At 47.2% G+C, this 21,847-nt stretch overlaps 1 protein-coding gene across 1 annotated transcript in view; it reads left to right on the forward strand.

Annotated features, from left to right (window-relative positions):
- LOC8040201 (Down syndrome cell adhesion molecule-like protein 1 homolog) overlaps positions 1 to 21,847 on the forward strand; it is a 94,831-nt gene that overhangs the window by 12,652 nt on the left and 60,332 nt on the right. Inside the window, exons 3-5 of the mRNA XM_042286376.1 lie at positions 6,402 to 6,809; positions 11,062 to 11,223; positions 19,642 to 19,841. Coding sequence (XP_042142310.1) covers positions 6,402 to 6,809; positions 11,062 to 11,223; positions 19,642 to 19,841 — 770 coding nt within the window. The remainder of the gene's footprint in view (positions 1 to 6,401; positions 6,810 to 11,061; positions 11,224 to 19,641; positions 19,842 to 21,847) is intronic.

Genomic DNA, 21,847 nt, shown 5'->3' on the forward strand with positions numbered 1-21,847 from the left:
CGCACCTGAAGCTTCTTCGATGCATGTTTGATTCATATGTATGCATAATTCAAAGATGTCTGCAAACAGTTTATATGACCAATATGACAAGATTGTTACAGAGGGAAGAAACACGCTTCAAGCAACGCCGGCCGACTGTATTTTGTATGATGGATAAGCACTGGTTCCACTGTTTCAGAGATATCGACAATTCTAGGTCGTATGACTCCATGGAGCCCGTATCTACTAGGGCCTGACTAAAAGGGACCAAGAGTCCGGGACATCACCGCCTGCTGTGATTGGCCACCTCCGCGCCCCTTACCAATTGCAGCAGGCGGTGATATCTCGGTTCCTTGGTCTCGCCGTGTCCCGCCGTGTAGATTAGGCTCCTGAAATAAAAGTAAAATGTTACTCTTTGGTGAGCAGACGTCGCGCTGAGACTTTCTTCTGGTTATCTTTCACCAGTGACACGCGACCAACCCATCTACGCCTCGTAATAGATGTCACACGGTGTATCTGATATTACCTATACAATATCCGGGGACATCTTGCCACGAGCGTTAAAGTTACAATGGTAGTAGAATGAGCGTAGATTTCAACGAGCATTTCTCTGTCGTCAGTATCTGCAGTTCTCTATTCACACACAACATGATCACAATAGAACTACGACGACGAAGCACCGCTCAGCGCTGAGAACTCCAGCCTAAAGACACTTCTTACCGTGTAATCCAAAAGAAGTAAAAAGAAACAGTACGTAAAAATGCACAATTATTAATTTTTTTCATTATTATTTTTTTTTTTTTTGGGGGGGGGGGGGGGTGGATTAAAAGGATGTCAGGTTTTATACGGTCACCCAGCTATCCGGAGCGCCTTACAAAGTTCATCCGTCGTTGTGTACGAAGTGCGTTCCCATAATAGAAACCAAGCATTCCGTATCGAGGCCTCAGAAGAGCAATTATCTTTCGTTTTTGACACCACGAAGTCGCACTAGTTCAGAATACTTATAATAGTCTCTTGCGGGATAGGAACGACACCGCGTCTCTTTTTGATGCCCCGCCTCCAACACGCGCTCCTTGCTTCTGTCGAGCTTTGGCCGAGCGTGCCCGCTCGAGAATGACGTGACGCCAAAGCGTTATCCGAGGCAAGGAGCTCGCTCTGGAGGCGCTGCCTTTAAAACTGCTCCCTGTCGTTCTCATGCTGTCAGCGACCTTAGCGACTGGACGCCACCTAACAAAACAGATACTCGGTGTCGGGATGGAAAGATTTGAAAATATCGGACGCTTCTCAATGTCGAGATGCTGTCGAATCTCGCGCAGCAAGTCCCCTGGGCAGACAAACAAATACTCCGCGGCGCTTGCACTGCATTTCGCGAAAGAAGAAACGCTAAAAGCCAGACCCCCGCGAGACGTAAATCGCTCGAACTACAGCGCGATGTCTGCTCGGGGAAAGAGAATTGCCTTGCCGTGCTTTCTCCGCGTTCATCTCGGTTTATTGGAGGAGCCCCAGAAAGTTCACATTTTTCGGAAAAGTTTCGACCGAAAACAAAAATAATAATTTGAACGTCGTGCGTGACAAGTGAAAGACACAAAGACGCACGCCCGTTGGCTCGCTTCCTCGGACAAGGCGGCTGGCCTGAGGGCGAGTGTCCTACGAGGGCGTGCTAGAGAGTCTAGTTTTAGAAGAAAGCGCAACTCAAACCATGGAGAACGTACGCAATTTAATGCCGGATACCTCTAGCGCCACTTCACTGCCAGTGCGCACGCGTTGCGACCAAACGTGTCGAAGAGGTAAAGCGGGTGGAGAGGCTTAGGGCCGATCAACGTTTTCGTCGCCTCCTCGCAGCTCGCATTGCAGACGCGGACCGCAAACCACGTGACACCGATTGAACAGTTGGAGACACTCTAATATCCTGGCACACTAGAGCGTGCGCGTACAGACAGGCCCGGGATCTTCCGCCCCTATCGGACGCCGAAAAGAAGAAACAGCGCCGCTGGGAATCGGTAGGGTGTCCCTCGCCTTCCGCGCTCGTTGCTTCCTTCCGGAGATGAAAGAGACGGCGGCGTCTGCTTGATTTATCCTCCACAAGCGAGCCGGAAAGGAAGAATCAAAACGTTATCGGAACCCTAGCAGGGGATCGCCAAGATTTCTGCCGGCAGCCATGTTTGCTCCTCCCTGGTCAGGTGTACCCGCTTCTTTTGTATTTTATTCTTTCTTTCGGTCATTGTCTTGGCCTAGCTTGTGCAGTTTGTATCTTGTTCTAGACGGCAGCGCTGAGTCGGCAATCTGGCCTGGTTTTTGCTGGCTTGCTCTTTTCTGGGGGGGCCGAGTTCGCTCGCAAGAAGGGGAGTGCTGCGAAAGGGCTCCGTCTTGCTTGATGAAAGCCGATGCCAATCAGCGCGCTTTCTACGCTACAAGAAAAGGAGGGTCGCGGAGCTTTGTTTATTTTTACGTTGTACTGCTTTCTTTCGTTTCTCGGACACTTTGAATCACACTAGTCTATTCGGTATTTTTTGTGTTCTGAATTATCGCGGTGTCAAGTGAAGTTGGCACAAACTATTTTTTTTTTTTGTGCAAAAACTTTAGACCAAGGAAAATACCTGGTGTGTGAGATGGTACGTTGACCCCATTGAAAGGCCTTACAAGTTGGCTTCTTAACGTATCTCTCAGAGATTTACTATCAAGGTGTTATTAGGTGTCGCGCTTTTGCATAGCAACTGTGAATGATTAGCTGTCCTAAATAAAAATATAATGAATGAGGGACATCTTGGTTCCCTTGCCATGTCGTCCTTCGGCATAGAACACACGTCATATTGGCGCAATAAAGGCCAAACGGTGACAGCGATTTACAAAGTGTTATGCAAGGCCAAAATATATTAAGAAATACATTTTTCTTTGTTTTGTGCCCACTGAGGGTGTTTGATTAGTAACAATGAGAATTGAATACGCTGGCAACTGACACAAAATTATCGCGCTGCTTTTTCTTGTTAATTTTGTCTGCTTTCAATCAGGCGGACGTTACCGACATCTGGCAGCTGCCGCGTCAATCAGACGTGTGACGCCGCCATGGCATCCAAAAGTGCCAGCGCGCAAAGCTTCCACGGTCAAGCTCATGCTTCAGGAGGAACCGTAATTAAAACGCATAGCTTATGGTCGAGCACCGACTACGTTAGTAGCAAATCGCTGGTTCGGTCCCAGCCTCACAAAGTTTTCAACGGTGTTTCTTTAACTAATTTCTGTAGAACCGAAGTTTTCAGGAAACAATATTCCGGTTCCTTCTGTCGCTCGGCTCCAATGGTTGCCCGAAGGCTGGACTGCATGGGGCGAATGTGCTTCGAAATATCGACGAACTTTGCCCGGCGGCTCCCTCTCTGCGCGGGGCATCAACGCAGTAGCTGTTACGTCGCGAGCGAATTCCAGCGTGCCGTCGGGTGAAGTTTGTCAGTTATTCGTCACACAATTAGCTCCATGAAGTTCAACCTTAAGAAGGGATCGCGCCCTCGGGTCAAGACCCCTGAGAGCGCGACTCTCAGCAAGTGGTCTTCTTTTTCAGAAATCACAGCCACTATTATTTGTAATGGCGGGCGCGTGTTTAGACAACCGAAGGACGCTACATGCCGAGGCAGTGTCACGAAGCTATAGCGTCGTTTGCAGGCGGACGCCGTACATGCAGATGTAAACAAGCTGTCAGCAGTATGTCTGAATAAGAAAAGTTTTTAATTTTTTTTTACTAGGGTATGTTTTTTCTTTTTAATTTGCATTCTCAAAACGCACCATTTACTAGCATTTTTGTTAGAGCATCGTGAGATACGCCTTGAAAATAATTTATGTTGTTCCTTCAAATTGTAAACGTGCCATTGGGTTAGCCCCTGCAAACTTTTTACTTCCTACAGTCTTTGAAAAAAAGTTCGAGTTTTTTCAAACTATACAGTGATGTAGAGAATACAAGCGCGACTTCCACGCTATGCACGAAAGCTCGTGTTAATGGAGTGTGTATCAAGACAGCGCGAGGCTCGCACTTATGATGAAACAAAGCATAATTACTATGAACAAAACTAAATTTATTTTTGCGTACACTTTAAATAACGTTGAGCGAATGTCTATTCTTCACGAGTGCGAAAAATGTGTAACTGAGGTGCTTTCAAGTTAATGATTAGGAAGTTGGCTTTTCGCCCGAACTCTGCTGAAATACGCCAAAGAATATAACGTCATTAAAAAAAAAAAAAAAAAAACTTGGTACGTGTTGCAGTAGCATTTTGAGCGAACTTCTCAAAACTGTGAGAGATTAACCGATGCTCAAACTAATTTGTACTGTGATTTTAGAATTACATTAATCTCCTTATTCTTGCACTCAAACGATACCCAAAAAGGTTTTAAAAATTTGAGCGCGTGGCACATGAATCGAAGGCTCACACTGCAGAATCAAACAACATTAGGTGTAATCACCGCCCGGGCCCGTTGAAAATTGAATGAGTTCCGTACTGGCCTGTGTTCCCGTTCATCACTACTGCTTATGCATGTTAAAAGCCGCAGATTAGCTGCGGTGGCTGCCTGACTGCAACATGTACAAACATTACCCACATAAAATCATTGATTCAAACCTCTCCTTTCGGGTGCGATGTCTCCTCTGCCCGTAGTTTTCTTTTTTTTTTTTTAATTAAATGCCCTTTTTCGTAAATAATCGAGGAATCGAGGCCACCGCGACCTTACATAAATGAAGAGTGTCTTTGCAAAGCACACAGCCGGAAAACCGAGCGAGGAGCCGTGGCAGATCGAACGCAATGTGCACATCTCTGTGGGTTGGAAGATGCTATAAGGAATCGTTGGCGGTAATAACAATGCCAACCTAGGAGTGCACCTAAATGAACGGGAGTGCGCGCTTCAACACAGAATAAATCTATACACTAGCACCCCTCCTTTCTTTGGGAAGGCCGGGGGAAGTTGTCTTCAAGTGCAAACTACGCACCCCCCTCCTCCCCCCCCTCTCCCCCCCCCTCTCCCCCCCCCCCCCGGCCCCCCACCGAAAAGATAACTAGCACTTACCAGTTTGTTTTTTTACCGCAAATATAAACTACGCATCGCCGAACTCGCAATTTCTGCCCGATTGTAGCACTAGTGGTACGAACCAGGTGCTAAAGTTTTAGAACTAACCGTTATCTTATTAAAAAGTTTTAAGCGATAATCGGAAATTTTCAATAAGTGCCGACCGAGCTCTCTCGAATGCATGGAGCTGAATGGCGCTAGTTACGGGACGCGAAAATTGACCGCATCTCCACGTGGTGAATGATGTTGATTGGGGCGAAGCTCTGGTGGTGCTTGTCTGCGTAGACGCTGAGCCGCAGCACGCCGAGCCTTTCGTTCGTTTTCATCCATGTCAGAAAGAAAATGTGTGGTATGGAACGTGGTTATATGTGCATTTGAGCATTTGACCGCAGCGCCCTCTTGTCTATAAACGTTGAGCCAATGCATGCAAAGTTTAACGCGATTATATACGCATTTGATCGCAGCGCCCTCTCCCGTATAGACGTTAAGCGGCTACATACAACGTTTCATCCATGACATCCCCAGCTCTTGAGTTACTTCCACATCTTGGAGCTCTCTACTCGTCCCGCAGTCGTGGCCGAGTGGTTAAGGCGATGGACTAGAAATCCATTGGGGTCTCCACGCAGAAGTTCGAATCCTGTCGACTACGCAAATATTTTCTTTTCCATAATTTTTTTTTATTTTTTGCCCTACACGAGCACGTGAGCACGTGAGGTCACGAGCACGAGCACCGGCAAGATCGATGTGAGCACGGGCGCCGGACAGACAAGGCTAGACCCTAAGGAGCTACGCCCCTAACAAAACAGGCTTTACATTTTGCCATTTCAAATTTTTTGAAACTCGTTTATAACTTTTGAATGAGATAACGCTTAGTTCCAAAACTTTGGCATTTGGATTCGGACCGCTAACACCTCTGTTTGGGCAGCGAATGAGCATTCAGCAATGCGTAAATTACTTTTGCAGTGAAAGAGAAAAAAAACATTGTACATTTGTTGTGGTTGGGAGGAGGGGGGGTGAACACCCTGTAGAGTGCACACATCCTTGATAACAAGGCCGGAGGTTTGACTGTATTGCGTCACCTAATGAGGCAAACTGAGCACCGTGGTTGAACAACAGTGCTGGGCCAGCGTTCGAGTCAGGCTCGTCCTCAATCAGCCATGACACGAGTCTTAGCCGAGCGATGACGTTAACACTCGCGTCCAATCTGCGGCTCGCGTTGGCCCTTTTATGGTGACGTAACCAAATTGAGCCCTCCTGTCTCGCTGTCTAGGTGGTGCTGGAACACTCCTGACGGTTATCTAAAAACTCCTCGTTTGCGAGCAGTGAAGGTCTGCGGCTTTAACGGTCTGACCGCGGCTGAACACCGCCACTGCCCATCGCAGATGATCCGCCGGTGCTGACCTTCCGGTTCGCGGAGCAGACGACGGACCCGGGCACGCCCGTGTCCCTCAAGTGTGCCGCGACGGGCACGCCACTTCCCCAGATCACGTGGTCGCTGGACGGTAGTCCCGTGGTGGAGAACCTCCGGCTGCGCATCGGCGACTTCGTCACCAACGACGGCTTCGTCAACTCGTTCGTGAACATCACGTCGGCCACGACGGAGGACGGCGGCCGCTACGAGTGCCACGTGAGCAACGACGTGGAGAGCGTGGTGCACGGCGCCAGGCTGAACGTGAGGGGCCCGCCGTTCGTCAGGGCCATGAGCAACGTGTCCGTGCTCGCCGGGGCCACGCTGGTCGTCAGCTGCCCGGCGGCGGGGCACCCCATCAGCCAGATACTCTGGTACAAAGGTCGGTTTCACCTTGGGTCACGCGGACTTCGCAATTCCGGAGCGCAAACGACGAACTAGAGTCACCCTTAAGGACATGTACAAAGAAAAAATAATAAAAAAAAAACAGTCTAGATGGAAAGAGAATGTTATAAATCGAATTTACAACAAAAAAAATATAGAGCTATATTTTCGGAACAAAACGAATTTGTAGTGCCGCCGCGGGTCACATTTTCACGCCGCCGCCGCACGCTGAGCGTAGTGCGCCTCGGTTCAACGCGTTTCTCCTCGACGCCGCCGCCGCTGGCGCGCAACTTCGTCTGCTCCCGGGCGCCACCGCCCGCCACCTGATCGGTGCACAGGCCTATCACGTCTGCTTGCGCTTTTTCGGGAGCTTCCTTTTGGGCTCTAAAAGTTACTTATTAATATTCGTTTTTTGTTTCGCTTGAAACAAGGATGAATAAGTAACTTTTAGAGACAATAGAAAGCTTCGGAACGAGCGGAAACACCACGTGACAAATAGTGGCGAGTCACGTGATAAACAGGGGCCATTTTTTGCGTGCTGTCCTCGGGGGCAAACTACAGAATCGTATCGCGCCGTAAATATAGCTCTAAAGGTTTTTTCTTTTTTGTTGTAAATTCATTTTATGACTTCCTTTTCCCAACGAGTCTGCTTAAAAAAAAAGGTTTTTGTTTCCTTTGCATGTGTCCTTTAAGCCTGAAACACACGATGGGTAAAAACAGACCTCACGCAGCGGTTACCGGAGGCGCTGCTTACGCTCTGACGCGGACCTATGTCGTGACACCCCTTCGCAGCATCCGCGGTGGTTACTGTGGAAATAGTCAAGCGTCTCCCTGCCTTCATCGCTCGTGCGCGATCAAAAGCGTTGATGTGGTAGGCTTGCCGCGATAAGCCGACCGAAGGGCATAAGAGCATTGCCAGAATGTCAAGATCGACAATGTTGCTATAAAAAAATAACTAAAGAACTAAAATGGCAGCGCGCAGAAGGCGATTTCTGCAAAGGTCTATAGGACCCAACGAAGTAGAGGGCCGTAGAGCGGTAAACTGGCAGCTGAAAAAGACCCCCAATTGACCGCCGCCATGTTGCACATTTTTGACCACTAGACTCGTGACATTAGAGTTTTATTTCGAAATTTTAATGAAGTACCACGCACAAATAAGTGCTTATATTGATCTTTAATAACAACACCGAAAAGATAAGTTATGTTTCGTTCGTTTTAAGTCCCAAATGTGCTTGTACGACAAAAACTCGGGCAGCTTGTCAATGCTTCCGCTAGATGCAGTCAGCCGCGGTGATGTATTTTGGGTTTTTATTGGAGCTTGACACTGGTATTTGGGGCTAACAGAATTGAAAAAAAAAAATAGTTTATCATGTTTACTACACTGATCGTAATTCAAATCTCTGCTTAGTTTTGCGTAAATCTTCAGGATTTGGTATACGGTCACTTGTCTAGTGGTCAAAATTGCACAACACGCCGGCAACCAAGGGGGGGTCAGTCTTGCCTGGTGAACGGGACACTAACCGCCGAATTCAGAAACCTCACTCAAACTACACTCAAACTGAAGGGCCCCTCCACTTCCTCGACTCCACGCCAATCGCGACGGCGAATCCGTCCTCGCGATTGGCCAGCGCCGGCCGTCGCGCCTTCCTCGAGGAAGTGGAGGGGCCCTTCAGTTTGAGTGTAGTTTGAGGGAGGTTTCTGAATTCGGCGGTAAGTCCCGGAGCCAGAACAAGTGGCCACGTGGCCTGGTACATATCTTATGCCGCCAACATTAATCATAACCACGCCCTGGAGTTACCCATGTAGAAAACGCGTGCTGAGTTCCAGGCATTGTTAGAGGTCGGGTATTCTTATCACCGAAATGATTGAACACGAGCCACCTGTCGACTATCCGCTGATGCATTGATTATGACCAGCCGATGTCAAGTTCTCACGGAGTTCTCGGGTCTAGTACTTTCCGGTGTAGGGCGTTTCGGTGTAGGGCGTTTCGGTGCGGACGTTTCGGTGCACGGATTTTTCGGTGCACGGTTATTTCGGTGTACGGACTTTTCGGTGCACAGACTTTTCGGTGCACGGACTTTTCGGTGTGGGACTTCTCGGTACGCGGACATTTCGGTGCACGGACTTTTCGGTGCACGGACATTTCGGTGCATGGCCAATCAAAATCATGTGTTTTTTTTTTGTTTTTTTTCTAAACGTAATAAGCATTACTTCAGCTAGAAATTTTATTTTTTCTAACTTTATAATTTTTTATACTTGGTAATCAATTTACGGCCCCTCACTGATATACCGCCTAAGTGAGTTTGTTAGGCGCAGTACCATTCTACGTGAGGATTGGAGACGTTGGACTTTATGGTTCGTTTGTCGGTGTCTCTTTTCCAACGTACACACTATACTCCGTTCTACCTTCAGTCCGAGCGCAGTGGATGCCACAAGCTATCTAAGCCGATCATCGCCGGGAGAAAATCGCGTGACCTGCCGGTTGGGCAGAGCGACACAAAGAGCTCAAGGTCACATGAGACTCTCTCAACGCTGGATTGGCTGGGGTGGCTCCTAGCGTCAGCGGCGCTCGGACTGAAGGTGAAACAGAGTATAGTCGCATCACATATCTCGGGTAATTTTCAATAATCTCAAGCTTCTTGCTGTTGGGGTCTTTCCTACACATACTACTAATAATGAAGCCCACACCTTTGCAGAAGGCGCCGAGAACGCCTGTGTCGACCCAAGGCGTAAACACGATGTGATGCGTCTAGCGCGTACGTTGGAAAAGAGACACCGGCAAATTAAACACAACGTCCAACGTATCCAGCCCTCCCGCAGGATGGTGCTGCGCCTAACAAGGTCACTTAGTTCGTATATGAGTAAGTGCCCTAAATGGATGACCAAGTTACAAATTTATGAAGTGCGAAAAAAATCATTTTTAGATAAAATTATGCTTATTACTTTTAGAGCAAACAAAACAAAAAAAAAATACTCGTGATTTTGAGTGACCATGCCCCGAAATGTCCGTGCACCGAAAAGTTCATGCCCCGAAATGTCCGCGCACCGAGAAAGTCCGTGCACCGAAAAGTCCGTGCACCGAAACGCCCTACACCGAAACGTCCCACACCGAAATGTCCGGATCCCGCCGGTCTCGTGTCCAATCCATGAGCCGCGCTCGACTGTCTTCAGGCGGGTGGTTTTGATCCCAAAAGTACATCATCAACCTTTGCGAAGGCAGGACTGAATGAAATAGTTCCCTCTTATCCTCGCACTTTCACTGCGACAAGGAAGTTTGTGAATCAGTGCTGGTCTGTGCAAATATACCTGGGCCAGAGTTGGACCAGTACGCCTCTGCAAAGTCATGAACATTCCAACCCGGTATCGTTTCATAAGCCCTTTAACTGATCGGCCCATCGAGAGATCGCTGGCAGAATGGGGCTAGCGGACACCAGCTCGAAACACGTCGAGCTAAAACTCCCGCTGCAGAACCCAGGGACCCTGGGCTCAATCCCCTCCCCTACCCATTTCGATCTGGATGAGCATCCTACCGGCGTGCGATCTTGTATCACTACTGCGTGGTGCACGTTAAATACCGCAGTCTAGCTGTTGTACTGCACTGGCCAGATTTCTCATTACAGCTGAGACACCAGACGCCCATCGATGCTGACTAACTTCCGGTTGTGTAAACCTACACACAGCATTATTATTAATAATATGATCGGTCCATCAGCACACTCCTTTCCTGGCGCAGTGCAGTGTACGCGCCACGCTCGTAGTCGGGATCCCGAGCTGGTTCGGTGTGCCCCAAAGCTTCGGGTGCCTGATAGCAGCTTGGAATTTTTTCAACTTCTGCGTTTGCGCAGTGCGATTCCTCAAGCTGCCTTCTGAGTCCGAGTCCTTTGGACTTAAAATAATAATGATAATAATGTTTATTTTTCCATCAAGCACAAGTACATGATGGAAGGGGACTGAGGAAAAAATCTGAATTTGTGCAGCTTGACGAGTGCTATGAGCCCCCTCCCGAATTGGCAACAGCTTTAGGTCACAAAAAAAATGCATCACATTGTAAAAAAAAAAAAAAACACAAGTCAGTAAATTAATGTACAACATTCCAATGTAGCAGATAAATTAGCAGCTTCGTTCTCTAAAACTTTCTAATGTTATTTGATGGAAATCGCATTAAATAAGTGAGTAGGGCAATGTTTCTTGTGCCGCGTGGTTGCGTCGAGGCACCTGATGTCGTTGTGCCGTTTCCCCCATGATCGCAGGAGACGCCAAGCTTCCGCAGAGCAAGCGGCAGAGCGTCTTCCCGAACGGCACCCTGAGCGTGCTCAAGGTGGAGCGGAGCGGAGACGAGGGCTCGTACCGCTGCGTGGCCAACGGACCCCGGGGGGACTCGGCGTCGGGGGAACTCTTCGTCAACGTCCTCGGTGAGCCCCGAGCCGGGACAGGCATTGGCCCGGGACTTAGGGCGGTGGAGGCTGCTTTCGCACTCGTGGCACTCTCTGCTCAGTTCTTGCTGCGGTATTTAAAACAACTAAAACAAAACGCAAAAAAAAAAAACGAAAAACAGGCAGAGTGAAACTTTATGGGGCATAGAAGCGTTCTGAGACACAAGAAGAGTGTGATTTATTGCTTCTCGTGCACTTTGTAGAAACTGACAGCTTGAAGCCACGGTTACACTCTTAATACATTACACAAAAGACGGTTTATCGACATTGCTTGAGCCGCGCTTTTTTTGTGTGTGTGTGTTTTTTGTTTTTTTTTGTTTTTTTTTTTGTAGACAGACCTGCGTCATTGGTCATGCAGAAACTGTCGGCAGTCCTGTTCAAAGCATACATAGGTAAGAGGGAGACGGCCTTCGATCATGCTTGAAACATGTCTGATTTAAAACTATGGTTCACACTGCCATCAACAATTTTATTCCCCTCCGAGTCAAAAAAATCTCCAAGCAAAACCCGTGGATAACAAAAAATATTATTCGCATGAAGCGTAGGCTAAAAAGAAAAAGGCGGAATCTAAAAAAATGCGAGACACCTCAAAAGCGAGAGGAAGTACAGGGCCTTTCGGATACTCTTAAATCGGAGGTTCGCAATGCTAAATGTTTTTATATGGAAAATTCGCTCACAAACTTTCTAAAAAATTCCCCAGAAAAGTTTTGGCGACATTTATCTCCGGTTAAGGAAACTGTTCCAGGTACTGTCAAGAACGGTTCTATTATAACAGACAAGTGGCAAGTTGCTTCATCATTCAACCATTACTTTCAGTCAGTTTTCACAAGAGACGATGGCATCCTTCCCAATTTCTACGTGTCTTGTGGCATTCCTGCTATAACTGACGTGACAGTGAACCAGCAAGGTCTGTTCAATTTCTTATTAATCCTTGATGCTAAAAAATCATCCGGGCCTGACGAAATACCTAATATATTTCTAAAAAGATATGCAGAATGGTGCTCCCATTACCTGGTAATAATTTTTAACCTAACACTTGACAAAGGAATAATTCTCCGAGATTGGAAATGTGGCAAGATAATTCCGGTCCATAAGAAGGGTGATAAAACTATCTTGAGTAATTATCGACCGATTTCCCTAACGAGCACGTGCTGTAAAACTTTAGAACATATCTTATCGAAACATTTGATCACTTTTATTGAGAGTAACAAACTTCTGGGCTCTAATCAGTATGGATTCAGACGGGGGTGTTCTACAACTACGCAGCTAATCGAAATTTTTCATGATTTGAGCATAACCGCAGATAAAGGGGAGCAGGCAGATATTATATTTTTAGATTTCGCTAAAGCTTTTGACCGCGTATCGCACCCGAAATTGTTGTACAAGCTTAGTCACGTTCTTAAGAATGATCAGATAGTCGATTGGTTGAACTGATATTTATCAGGACGGGAACAGTATGTGTATTTTAAAAAGGAGAGAACAGAATCATTACAAGTAATATCCGGCGTCCCGCAGGGATCGGTACTTGGACCGCTTCTTTTTATATTATTTATCAGCGACATGGGAAAGGACTTTGACTCCGCGGTAACTTTAAAGCACTTTGCGGATGACACTGAGATTTACTCCAATATCAGTTCCAATGAAGACCAACTAAATTTGGACAAGCACTTGCGTAAGATAATGAAATGGTGTGCTGACTGGCAGATGGAACTGAATATAAGTAAGACGGTCTACATGAATGTAACGCGCAAAAAACAACACTTACAATTTAACTACAGTATTAATGGTCTTCCGCTTGTTAAAGTTAACGAATATAAATACCTTGGAGTGCACTTAAGAAGTGACTTAAGCTGTAACTCCCATATTGACTATGTATGTAAGAAAGCCTTTCAAAAACTATGGATGCTTAAAACAAAGTTGGAGTTCGCTAGTTTCGATGTCAAATTAATCGCCTTTAAGTGTCAAATTTCGCCAACTCTGGAATACGCTAGTCCGGTTTGGGAGTCATTCACAAATCAAAATATTTATGAATTGGAAAGAATTCAAAATAAGGCCGCTAGATTTATCTTTAATTGCTACCGGTCGACTGAGTCGGTCACAAAACTCAAGGAGCAAGCAGGCCTGCCTAGCATAAAAACCAGATTATAAACGAATAGAATGAAACTTTTTTTTTTTTTTTTCAGATATTTCATGGTCATTCGATGTTGGATACCCGAAAATACGTCGTGATGTCTCCTCCGGTGTACCACAGAATAAAACATAGCTTAAATATCCAATCCTATCAATACTCTACGGATCATTTTAAGCACTCCTTTTTTGTTCGATGTATTGATTTCTGGATTAAGCTGCCTGAATGTATAGTCAACTCTCAAAGTGTGTCAACTTTTGTGAAGGAAATTGAAATGTTACTTCCTACCCATGTCACCAAGGGATGTGACTGAATTATTGAATTCTTTGTGTGTCCTTGGTATGTTTTTGAAAATATGTACCACTCCTGCCTTGGCCTCACGGCTGGCAGAATGAATAAATAAATAAAAAATAAATAATTTTGTCATCCCGTCTGTAGCTAACACTGTGCCTTTCGTACGATGTAGGAGCAGTGTGACTATGGCTTAAATGGCTACTCACAATACCAGTATTGATATTTATTTTTAATGTTGTACTACACTGAAAAGGATTCTTAGGGATCGCCCCAGAAATCTTAAAGCTTAGAAACTGGTTACTTGTAGGGAAAAAAAATAATATATTCGAAAGGCCTGATTTGAAACTTCTGCCCATAACCTTTGACGTCGATAGCGAAATGAGAACCTTTCTGCATGACTTCAACCAGGAAGTACCGTTTACCTTTATCCTTTTTTCTTTCGCCCATCAGTGTGATCACGAGCGCTCGCGTCTTTAAACGGGCCAATCAGAGCCTACGTTGCTGTGTTGCTGTGCGATTGCAGCGCTCAATTTAGCATTCGATTTAGCAGAAATTAGGACTCGTAAGAACAATACTGGTGCCCAAAAACCGGCTCCGCCGTGGCTAGGGAGCTATATATCCAGACCGGTATACGTACCTGTGTGCCTAGATTTCGGGGTGTTCCTAAGTGCTCGGTCCGGATCACATCCTCACGGGCGCGTTTGTAGAACGAGCTGAGGGTTCGCGGCCAAAAGTGTCGATTGTTTGCAAGCGTCTCTGGGCCCTGCATGGTCTTTCTTCCGCTATCCTTCTCGCCACCCGGCGTCGCACACATACGCGAGGAAAACACGTCTGCTTCCGCCATTAAATTGCGCACGCTCTCCGTGGCTTCAGTTGCTTCCTCTCTTAAATCTAGGCTTTCTATGCACAGCGCAATTTCGTCTGGTTCTCGCCCAGGCATTGGTGTGATATCGCAACTCCGAGCTCTGATTTCCTCTGATTGGAAGGATAGCGGGTAAACCTGAATGCTAACTATCTTGAGGTTGTCCCTCTATGCTTTCAATCGGAGCCAATCAGAGCTCTTCGTTGTGATATCACACCAATCCCTGAGCGAAAAGCAGACGAAATTGCGGTGTGCATAGTCCCTGGCAATTTAAAAGTCAGGATGTCACTTATAACGTTTAGGCTATTGTCTTCGTGATTTGATGCTTGAAATTGTGATTCGTTAATGCGGCAATGTTTTGGACAGTGAAGCGATCATAGAAGATCGAAACTCACCCCGTCCGACGTTCTTTTTAAAGCTGAGGGTGACTAAACCAGGGTCACAATGCTTATTGATTATACAAACGGCAGTCATCATACATCAAGCTGAGGGTGACTAAACCAGGGTCACAATGCTTATACATTATACAAACGGCAGTCATCATACAGTCTGGAACGCGAATCAACGTGACATCCGTGAATCAAATGCCGCGTTGCAATGAGTTCAAGCAGAAAACTTGGCTCTTGGCATTCGAACCATGGATATTGCGGTGACTCGTTCGTGTTTGCATGCACACTGTCTTTTGTATGATGTATCAGCAGTGTGACCCCAGCTTAAAGCCGGGATCACACTCATACTCATACACTGCTCATACATCATACCAAACAGAGTCTGCAAACAGATTCGGATGCAAGTTACACAAAATCCGTGCGTAGATTTCCGCGTGGCAACGAGTTCAAGAAGAAACTTGGCACGCGGCATTCGAACCACGGATACTGCGGGGACTCGGTCGTGTTTGCATGATGTATAAGCACTGTGAACCAGGCTTAAAGCACGTAAGCGCCGACACCGATGCCCTCTCAAACTCCCGGGATCTAAATCCATACTCAAACAGGTCCACACGTTAGCATGTTCCAACTCGCATACAATGCATACCGGCATAGTCGCGGAAGCGTACGCTCGCGAAGGTCAAAGCTCACTCGTGTGAACGCGTGACGAGTGTTCCCTCATCTTTTCTACCATAATTTTGACGTCAAAACTTGTACCGTTACTTGCCGGGAACATTTGTTCGTTTCGTATGTTGGCTCTGATCAAATATATCCGCACGGGAGAGCACCCGCGCCCGAATCAATATATCGAGGAAAACTCGGGGATATCCCGCTGCGCGCAAGGGGAGGTCGAAAAAGCGCGACAGGCCCAACGGGCCGTCGAACGAGAAGCGAGATGGAGTGCGCACTCGGAAAAAGGCCTCGGAAATATTTCACAAGTGCGAGAATGAAGGGCCATTCCGATTCGAACGGACCCGTCGATGCCGGCGTCAGGCGCCATTAGCATACGGCAGAAGAGGCAGCAGCCGAACCGCCTCGGTGCGTATTCTGCTGCTCTCCCGCATGTCGTAAAAAAATCATCTCCGTTGAAAGATCACTTTGCTAGACGATATGGCGCGTGTCTGTGCTGGCTCTCGCTCTCCCCGCTCATTAATATTTCTGACAATCGGAGAAGAAACGTTTGCGTTGCGAGGGAATGCTGGTCGGACATCTTTGGCTTTTCGTTCTCCCTTAACTATTTTGTTTTCTCTCTCTCTCTCTCTATGTGCGAGTGTGCGGGGAAGCGTGTTCCAGGAATGTAAACTTGCGCCGTCGTAAAAACACAAACACATCTTCAAAACCCGGCTAGTACTGTCTGAGTCGACAACCGCAAAAAAAAAAAAAAAAAAAAAAAAAAAACGTTTGCAGACGAACGAACAATGGGGGGGGAGGGGGGGGGGGGTTGGAGGCAAAGCCCCAAACTTCCGAAAACGCGAAGGTTCGCATGCATAAAAGATTTTAATTATTATAATGGCTTTGGTCACGAACGTTTCATATTCTTTTTTTTTTCTTTTTTCGGCGAGCTACACCCGGACGGCAAACATACTCACTCAGCAAATTTTGCTGGAGGAGGAATCAATATCGGCGGCACCAGACTAGGACTGGCTCGTATATATGCACGCGCGGAAACTCTAAGTAAACAGGAGAATTAAAAAGAGAAACAATATCAAACGAGCTCGTAAAAAACGCGCGCGCAGTTTTTTTTTTCTTTTTTTTTTCTTTTGCCGATTTCAAGTTTGCGAAATGGAATAACCCGTCACATTCAATTTTGTTTTCTAGTGGGTTTCAGCGACCAATGCAACGGCTGCATCAGGAGAAAACGCACGGCGTAAGTTGAGAATAAAATGTGGGATTCCTGCGAACCCTTGAAAAAAGAAAGAGGCGGCAACCCCGCCCAAATCATCATTATTCCCCAACTCCAATTCAGATAAGATAAGAACAAAAAAAAAAAAAAAAGAACGCATATAACGGATGAACGGTGAGAGCCAAGTTGGAAATGACTGGTTCACGCGTAACGCGGGCTGCGGGGCGTGGTGCAGTCTGTTTGCGCGCAATACCGAATCTCTCCTGTTCTCACCGCGCTTTTTTCTCGTTGTTTTGCTATACCTGTTCACACAGCGAATCCTCCAGGGGAGAGGCGCAACGTTGGGTAAAACTTGGCCGCAGCGCTAACGAGCAATCAAGGAGGGAGTTATGAATATGCTAAAAAGCGGGGCACCGCGGCCGTCCCCCTTCGCATCTCGCGTCGCGCCTCGCGGTGTCTTCGGGAATTCCGACGCAGCGGCTTATCGCTCTGAGCGCTCTCTGGCATGCTAATGGGAGAGTTCGCCGGCTCCGGCCGCCTAATGACGGGTGGCGTGCCGGTCCTGCTCGCCGCGGTCGGAACTCGGCGCGAGCCGTGCTGGCGACGCAATCGCACTGCCCGACATTTCTCGCACCCCCCGAAACGGACGACGATTCCTTTGTGTGCGTTTTGGTCGCGGTTCTTCCTGTCGACGGGAAATCAACGCTGCCGCCCCTCGCTCCGCTGAATGAGCTTTGGCGTGGAGGAGCAAAGTTTTGGCGGAATCGCGCGGGCGTCTGGTGGTTGCGGTTCTACGGCATTCCGGTCGTTCCGGCTCGTCTCCACTACGCTCCGACGCTTTCTCTGGGGAGGGGACACAACGCAAGCCAGAATAATTCAAGCCTGTGCGCTAGAGTTTGACGTCATTCCAGTGAAAGCGAGCAAAGACGCAAGTTATACACGAGTAATGCGTCAGAATTCGGCTGTGCCTCGTGTGCAATCAACGTGTCGAAGGAATGCTCGGCATGGGGCTCAGGTCCAAATAATATGTTTTTTTTTCCTTTTAAAGAAAGCCCAAAAGTTTGCTTACGAAATCCTGTATGCTTTTTCTTGCCCCCACAGCATGTACCAAGCGACACTGGAGTGACTGAAAGAGAAAGAGGATAGCGCCGTTTCACGCGTACTCTCGCCCATCTGCGCCCTCGTTTTATCCGTCGTTCTCCTCCGTCGCCCGGTGCAACCAGTGTTGTACATAGAGTTCCCGGCATTCTTTTAGGCGCCGCGGACGGCGCTGCACGTTTTACGAGAGGTCTATTGTCGAGTTGGCGCCATCCCACAGTCATGACGTTTCACAGAGGAAGAGGAGGATCTTCGCAGGCCTGAATTTTTCTATTAAATATTCTCGTGCGCTGTACGACCGCAATTTTTTTATATATATAAATAAATGAGTGATTGAAGTGCTGTGAAACTTTCCAGAAAAGTGTCTTTAGGCGGTGCATGTATTATACTAACATGGTATGAGTGTAGACTCCAAGAAAAAAAGAAGTATGCACGGGGTGGAAATTGGCAAAAATCGTTTGTTAGTCGCCGGATCTTCATTCGGGTATTTATTAAAACAAACCTTTCTTGTTTTTGTTTTATGATGTGATATCTGTGAGTAAGAGCGTCAACCAGAATGTTTTCTCCCGTTTTCCTTTACGTTCAAAAAAAAAAAAAAGGAAACGGTTTTTCGTATTCAGAAAGAAACCCCGAATGATTGCGGGAAGAACATTTTTATTTATAGCGTTATTTTTGCGTTGACCGCGAGCACAGTGCACACTGAACTGTCCACGGGAGTTACTTCGGAGCCAGATACCTTGTCACATTTCCTTCTTTCATAGGCACCGGGACCGTATTTCAACTATTTGGATCCCACCCATGCTAGTATCTACAACATTAGCCCCGATAAACATCGAGTTTTGACAAAACACCTAAACTAGGCACCGAAAAACACCGAACCTGTGGGGACATAAAATAAACCTCTAAAAAACGCAACCGCAAATTCCAAGAAAACTGAGCCCCGCAAACACGAATCCCAACTTTTAAAGCCGCGGTAAAACTGCTAGAATCTCAAAGAGAAGACAGTGTGCAGACAGTGTCCGAGGCATATTCCTTCTTGTTATGATGGTCTCGTCACATTGGTCTTACAAAAACTGTCTACTGACACGGTAAAAGCATGCACATGCATGAAGCGCTTCGAACGTGCTCGAGGCGTGTCCGCAAATATTTCCGTCATAATAGGGAGTTTTAGGGAACGTACCGTTTTTGCACATCCCATACGGTACGATGGGTCATTCAGTACGAACTGCGCATGTGTTACCGCAGAAGACTCGCATAGGCGCAGTTCGTAACGGAGGGCAGTTCGTACCGTATCGGAAGTGCAAAAACGGTTCCCTAAAGCTCTTTATTAGGGAGTTTTAGGGAACCGTCTTTGCACATCCGGTACTGTACGATGGCCCTCCGGTACGCACTGCGCATGTGCGAGTCTTCTGTCATAGCACATGCGCAGTTCTTACACGAGGGCCCATCGTACAGTACCGGATGTGCAAAAACGGTTCTCTAAAACTCCCTAATAGAGAGTTTTAGGGAACCGTTTTTGCACTTCCGATCCGGTACGATGGGCCCTCCGGTACAAGCTACGCACATGGGAGACTTCTGTTGTAGCGCATGCGCAGTTCGTACCGGAAGGCCCATCGTACCGTATCGGGTGCGCAAAAACGGTTCCCTAAAACTCCCTAATGTGTGTAGCAAACGCCGTGTCTTTGTGTGTGATGTACGAGCAATGCGACGGCCGTTTAACGGAGCGTCCCCTCGCGGTTTGCAGTGGCCCCCGTCGTCGGTCCCTTCTCGTTCCCGGCCAACCTGAAGGAAGGCATGCGCGCCATCGTGACCTGCTCGGTGCTCGAGGGAGACAGCCCGGTCCGCATCCGCTGGCTCAAGGACCGCGGCCCCTTGGCGCCCAACGGCGCTGACGTCAAGGTCGAGTCAAGCAACGAGTTCTCGTCCACCCTCTTCATCAAGCAGGTAGGCACGTGAGAAGTCGCCCTCATCGGCGGGGAGTAGGTTCATTTGCCTGGACTACAGAGTGTCTCAAAACTGATCCATAGGAATCACGTGGTGTATGCTAACGTCTCTTCTAGGGTCTCTGTTCAACCTTTTCGCCCGCTCTCCTCTCCACGCGACAAGTCAGCGCATGCGCTCTAGTGACCAATCCGCCCATGAGACGTCCGCCGTTGAACTGCAAACGCTCTCTATGGTTTGAGTTGCTTCATCGCTTAGATTTAGGCTCTCGAGTGTAGGTTGTTTTGTGTTAGTAAACGTTGTCTGGGAGTGGCAGGACGCCCTAGCTTGCTGTAAGTGTGTAACAGCATTGAGCTCAGAACAATCTCACTAGCGAACTATCACTACTATGGTACCGGGAGCGCGTCTCCGACTGGTGAGTTTAGCATCCTATCCTGCCGATACATCAAAAGGGGTCCGGAAGTGTCAACAAATGGCGTCATAGAAACTTGAGTGTGATGCTGTAGGACGTCGCGATCCTGGCGGTTTATTCGTAGAAGTGCTGGCGAAAAGCAGAATCGAACGCGAGTGTCGCTGTCGTCATGGCGTGCTAACTTCTGGTTGCTGAAACTTCCGTGGACTGTCACACCAGAGAGCGACATGCAACAGAACAGGCGTTTGCTACATCCAGCACCGCTGATGGTACACCGTTGGGATCGCGAAGGGCGACAGCATGACACGTCTATGACGTCACCAGAAGGAAATTGATTGACCACCTTTTCGGACACAATACACACACCAGTCCGAGACGCGTTCCAGGCAGCGTACTGTAAGTGTGTAACAGCAGTGAGCTTAGCACAATCTCACTAGTGAACTACCACTACTGCCGCATCATCGAATTTGTAATCGCACATGCAGACAGGACGACAAGGTGCAAACATAAATAGGCGCTTTTCCTAATTTTATTCACAAATGTTCGAGCGAAGCCTTTATTTAAACCGCGCTGGTCTACTTCTCAATTAACCGAATTCCGCAAACAAATGGTTTTATAACATAAGCACTAACTTCGACAAAGAAAACAGAAAATTCGATGGTCGATAGCTGCATGGTGCTCTGTACGTGCCAATAAAAACTGAATATTTCTGCAGAGCGCTTTACGCTGCTGCACTAATGTCTCCTACGGTTGTGAAGACTTGCAAGAGGCTCATATCGCATTATATATATATATATATATATATATATATATATATATATATATATATATATATATAGATATACATACAAACACTCTATAGAACCTGGAGAGTCTACTTTCCTGCGAAGCGCTTTGGAGACCCAATAGGTATAATCTAAGGAGTAGTTTCGAAGAATTACGGGGCGAATAATATGTTTAAAAGTTGCGCGATGTGGCACTGAGCAAGACGTTTCATCTTCTCATTGCCACAGTAAAGCGTGTCATTTTTAGGTCAGATAAATTGATGTTTACTAAAAAGGCTGGATGTCGCATAGCCCTTATCCGAGGCTGGCGCAGGTGAAGTTGCCGGAAGTTGGAGTTTTGTCCCGGAGGTCAGGCGTCTGCTAGGCTTCCTATTGCATTCCGTAGATATTTTGGTTGATTCTTTCTAGTTTCTTGATCGGGTTTTAATAATTTATTTTTGAATTATATTCCGATAATAAGGCACTTGCACGTGCAACATATGCACAACTGATGAACTAGAATTTCACAATTTTCCCATCCAATGGCTTCCCTGGAGTCTTCCCTGTTCTTCATGCGCTGTTACTATGCAACAAACAGACTCCCGTGAGACGACAAGAAAAACTACATCGTCCAGAACGCTGTTGACACCAGCACTTGGAAAGTTGAGGAGTCTGTCAAGCACTCACTTCCGGGACAATCCGCTTACTTCCGGTGGCTTGAAACCTGTTTGTTCAATACGCCATCCAGCCCCCTACTTGAGATGAGTGGTCTGGACATTTGTCCAGCCTCGCCATTCACCCAGCTCCCTCCGTCGATTAGAGCGATTTGCCTT

Source organism: Ixodes scapularis, unplaced genomic scaffold, assembly GCF_016920785.2.
Source record: "Ixodes scapularis isolate PalLabHiFi unplaced genomic scaffold, ASM1692078v2 PGA_scaffold7__128_contigs__length_106722199, whole genome shotgun sequence".
In the NCBI taxonomy this organism is placed as follows: domain Eukaryota; kingdom Metazoa; phylum Arthropoda; class Arachnida; order Ixodida; family Ixodidae; genus Ixodes; species Ixodes scapularis.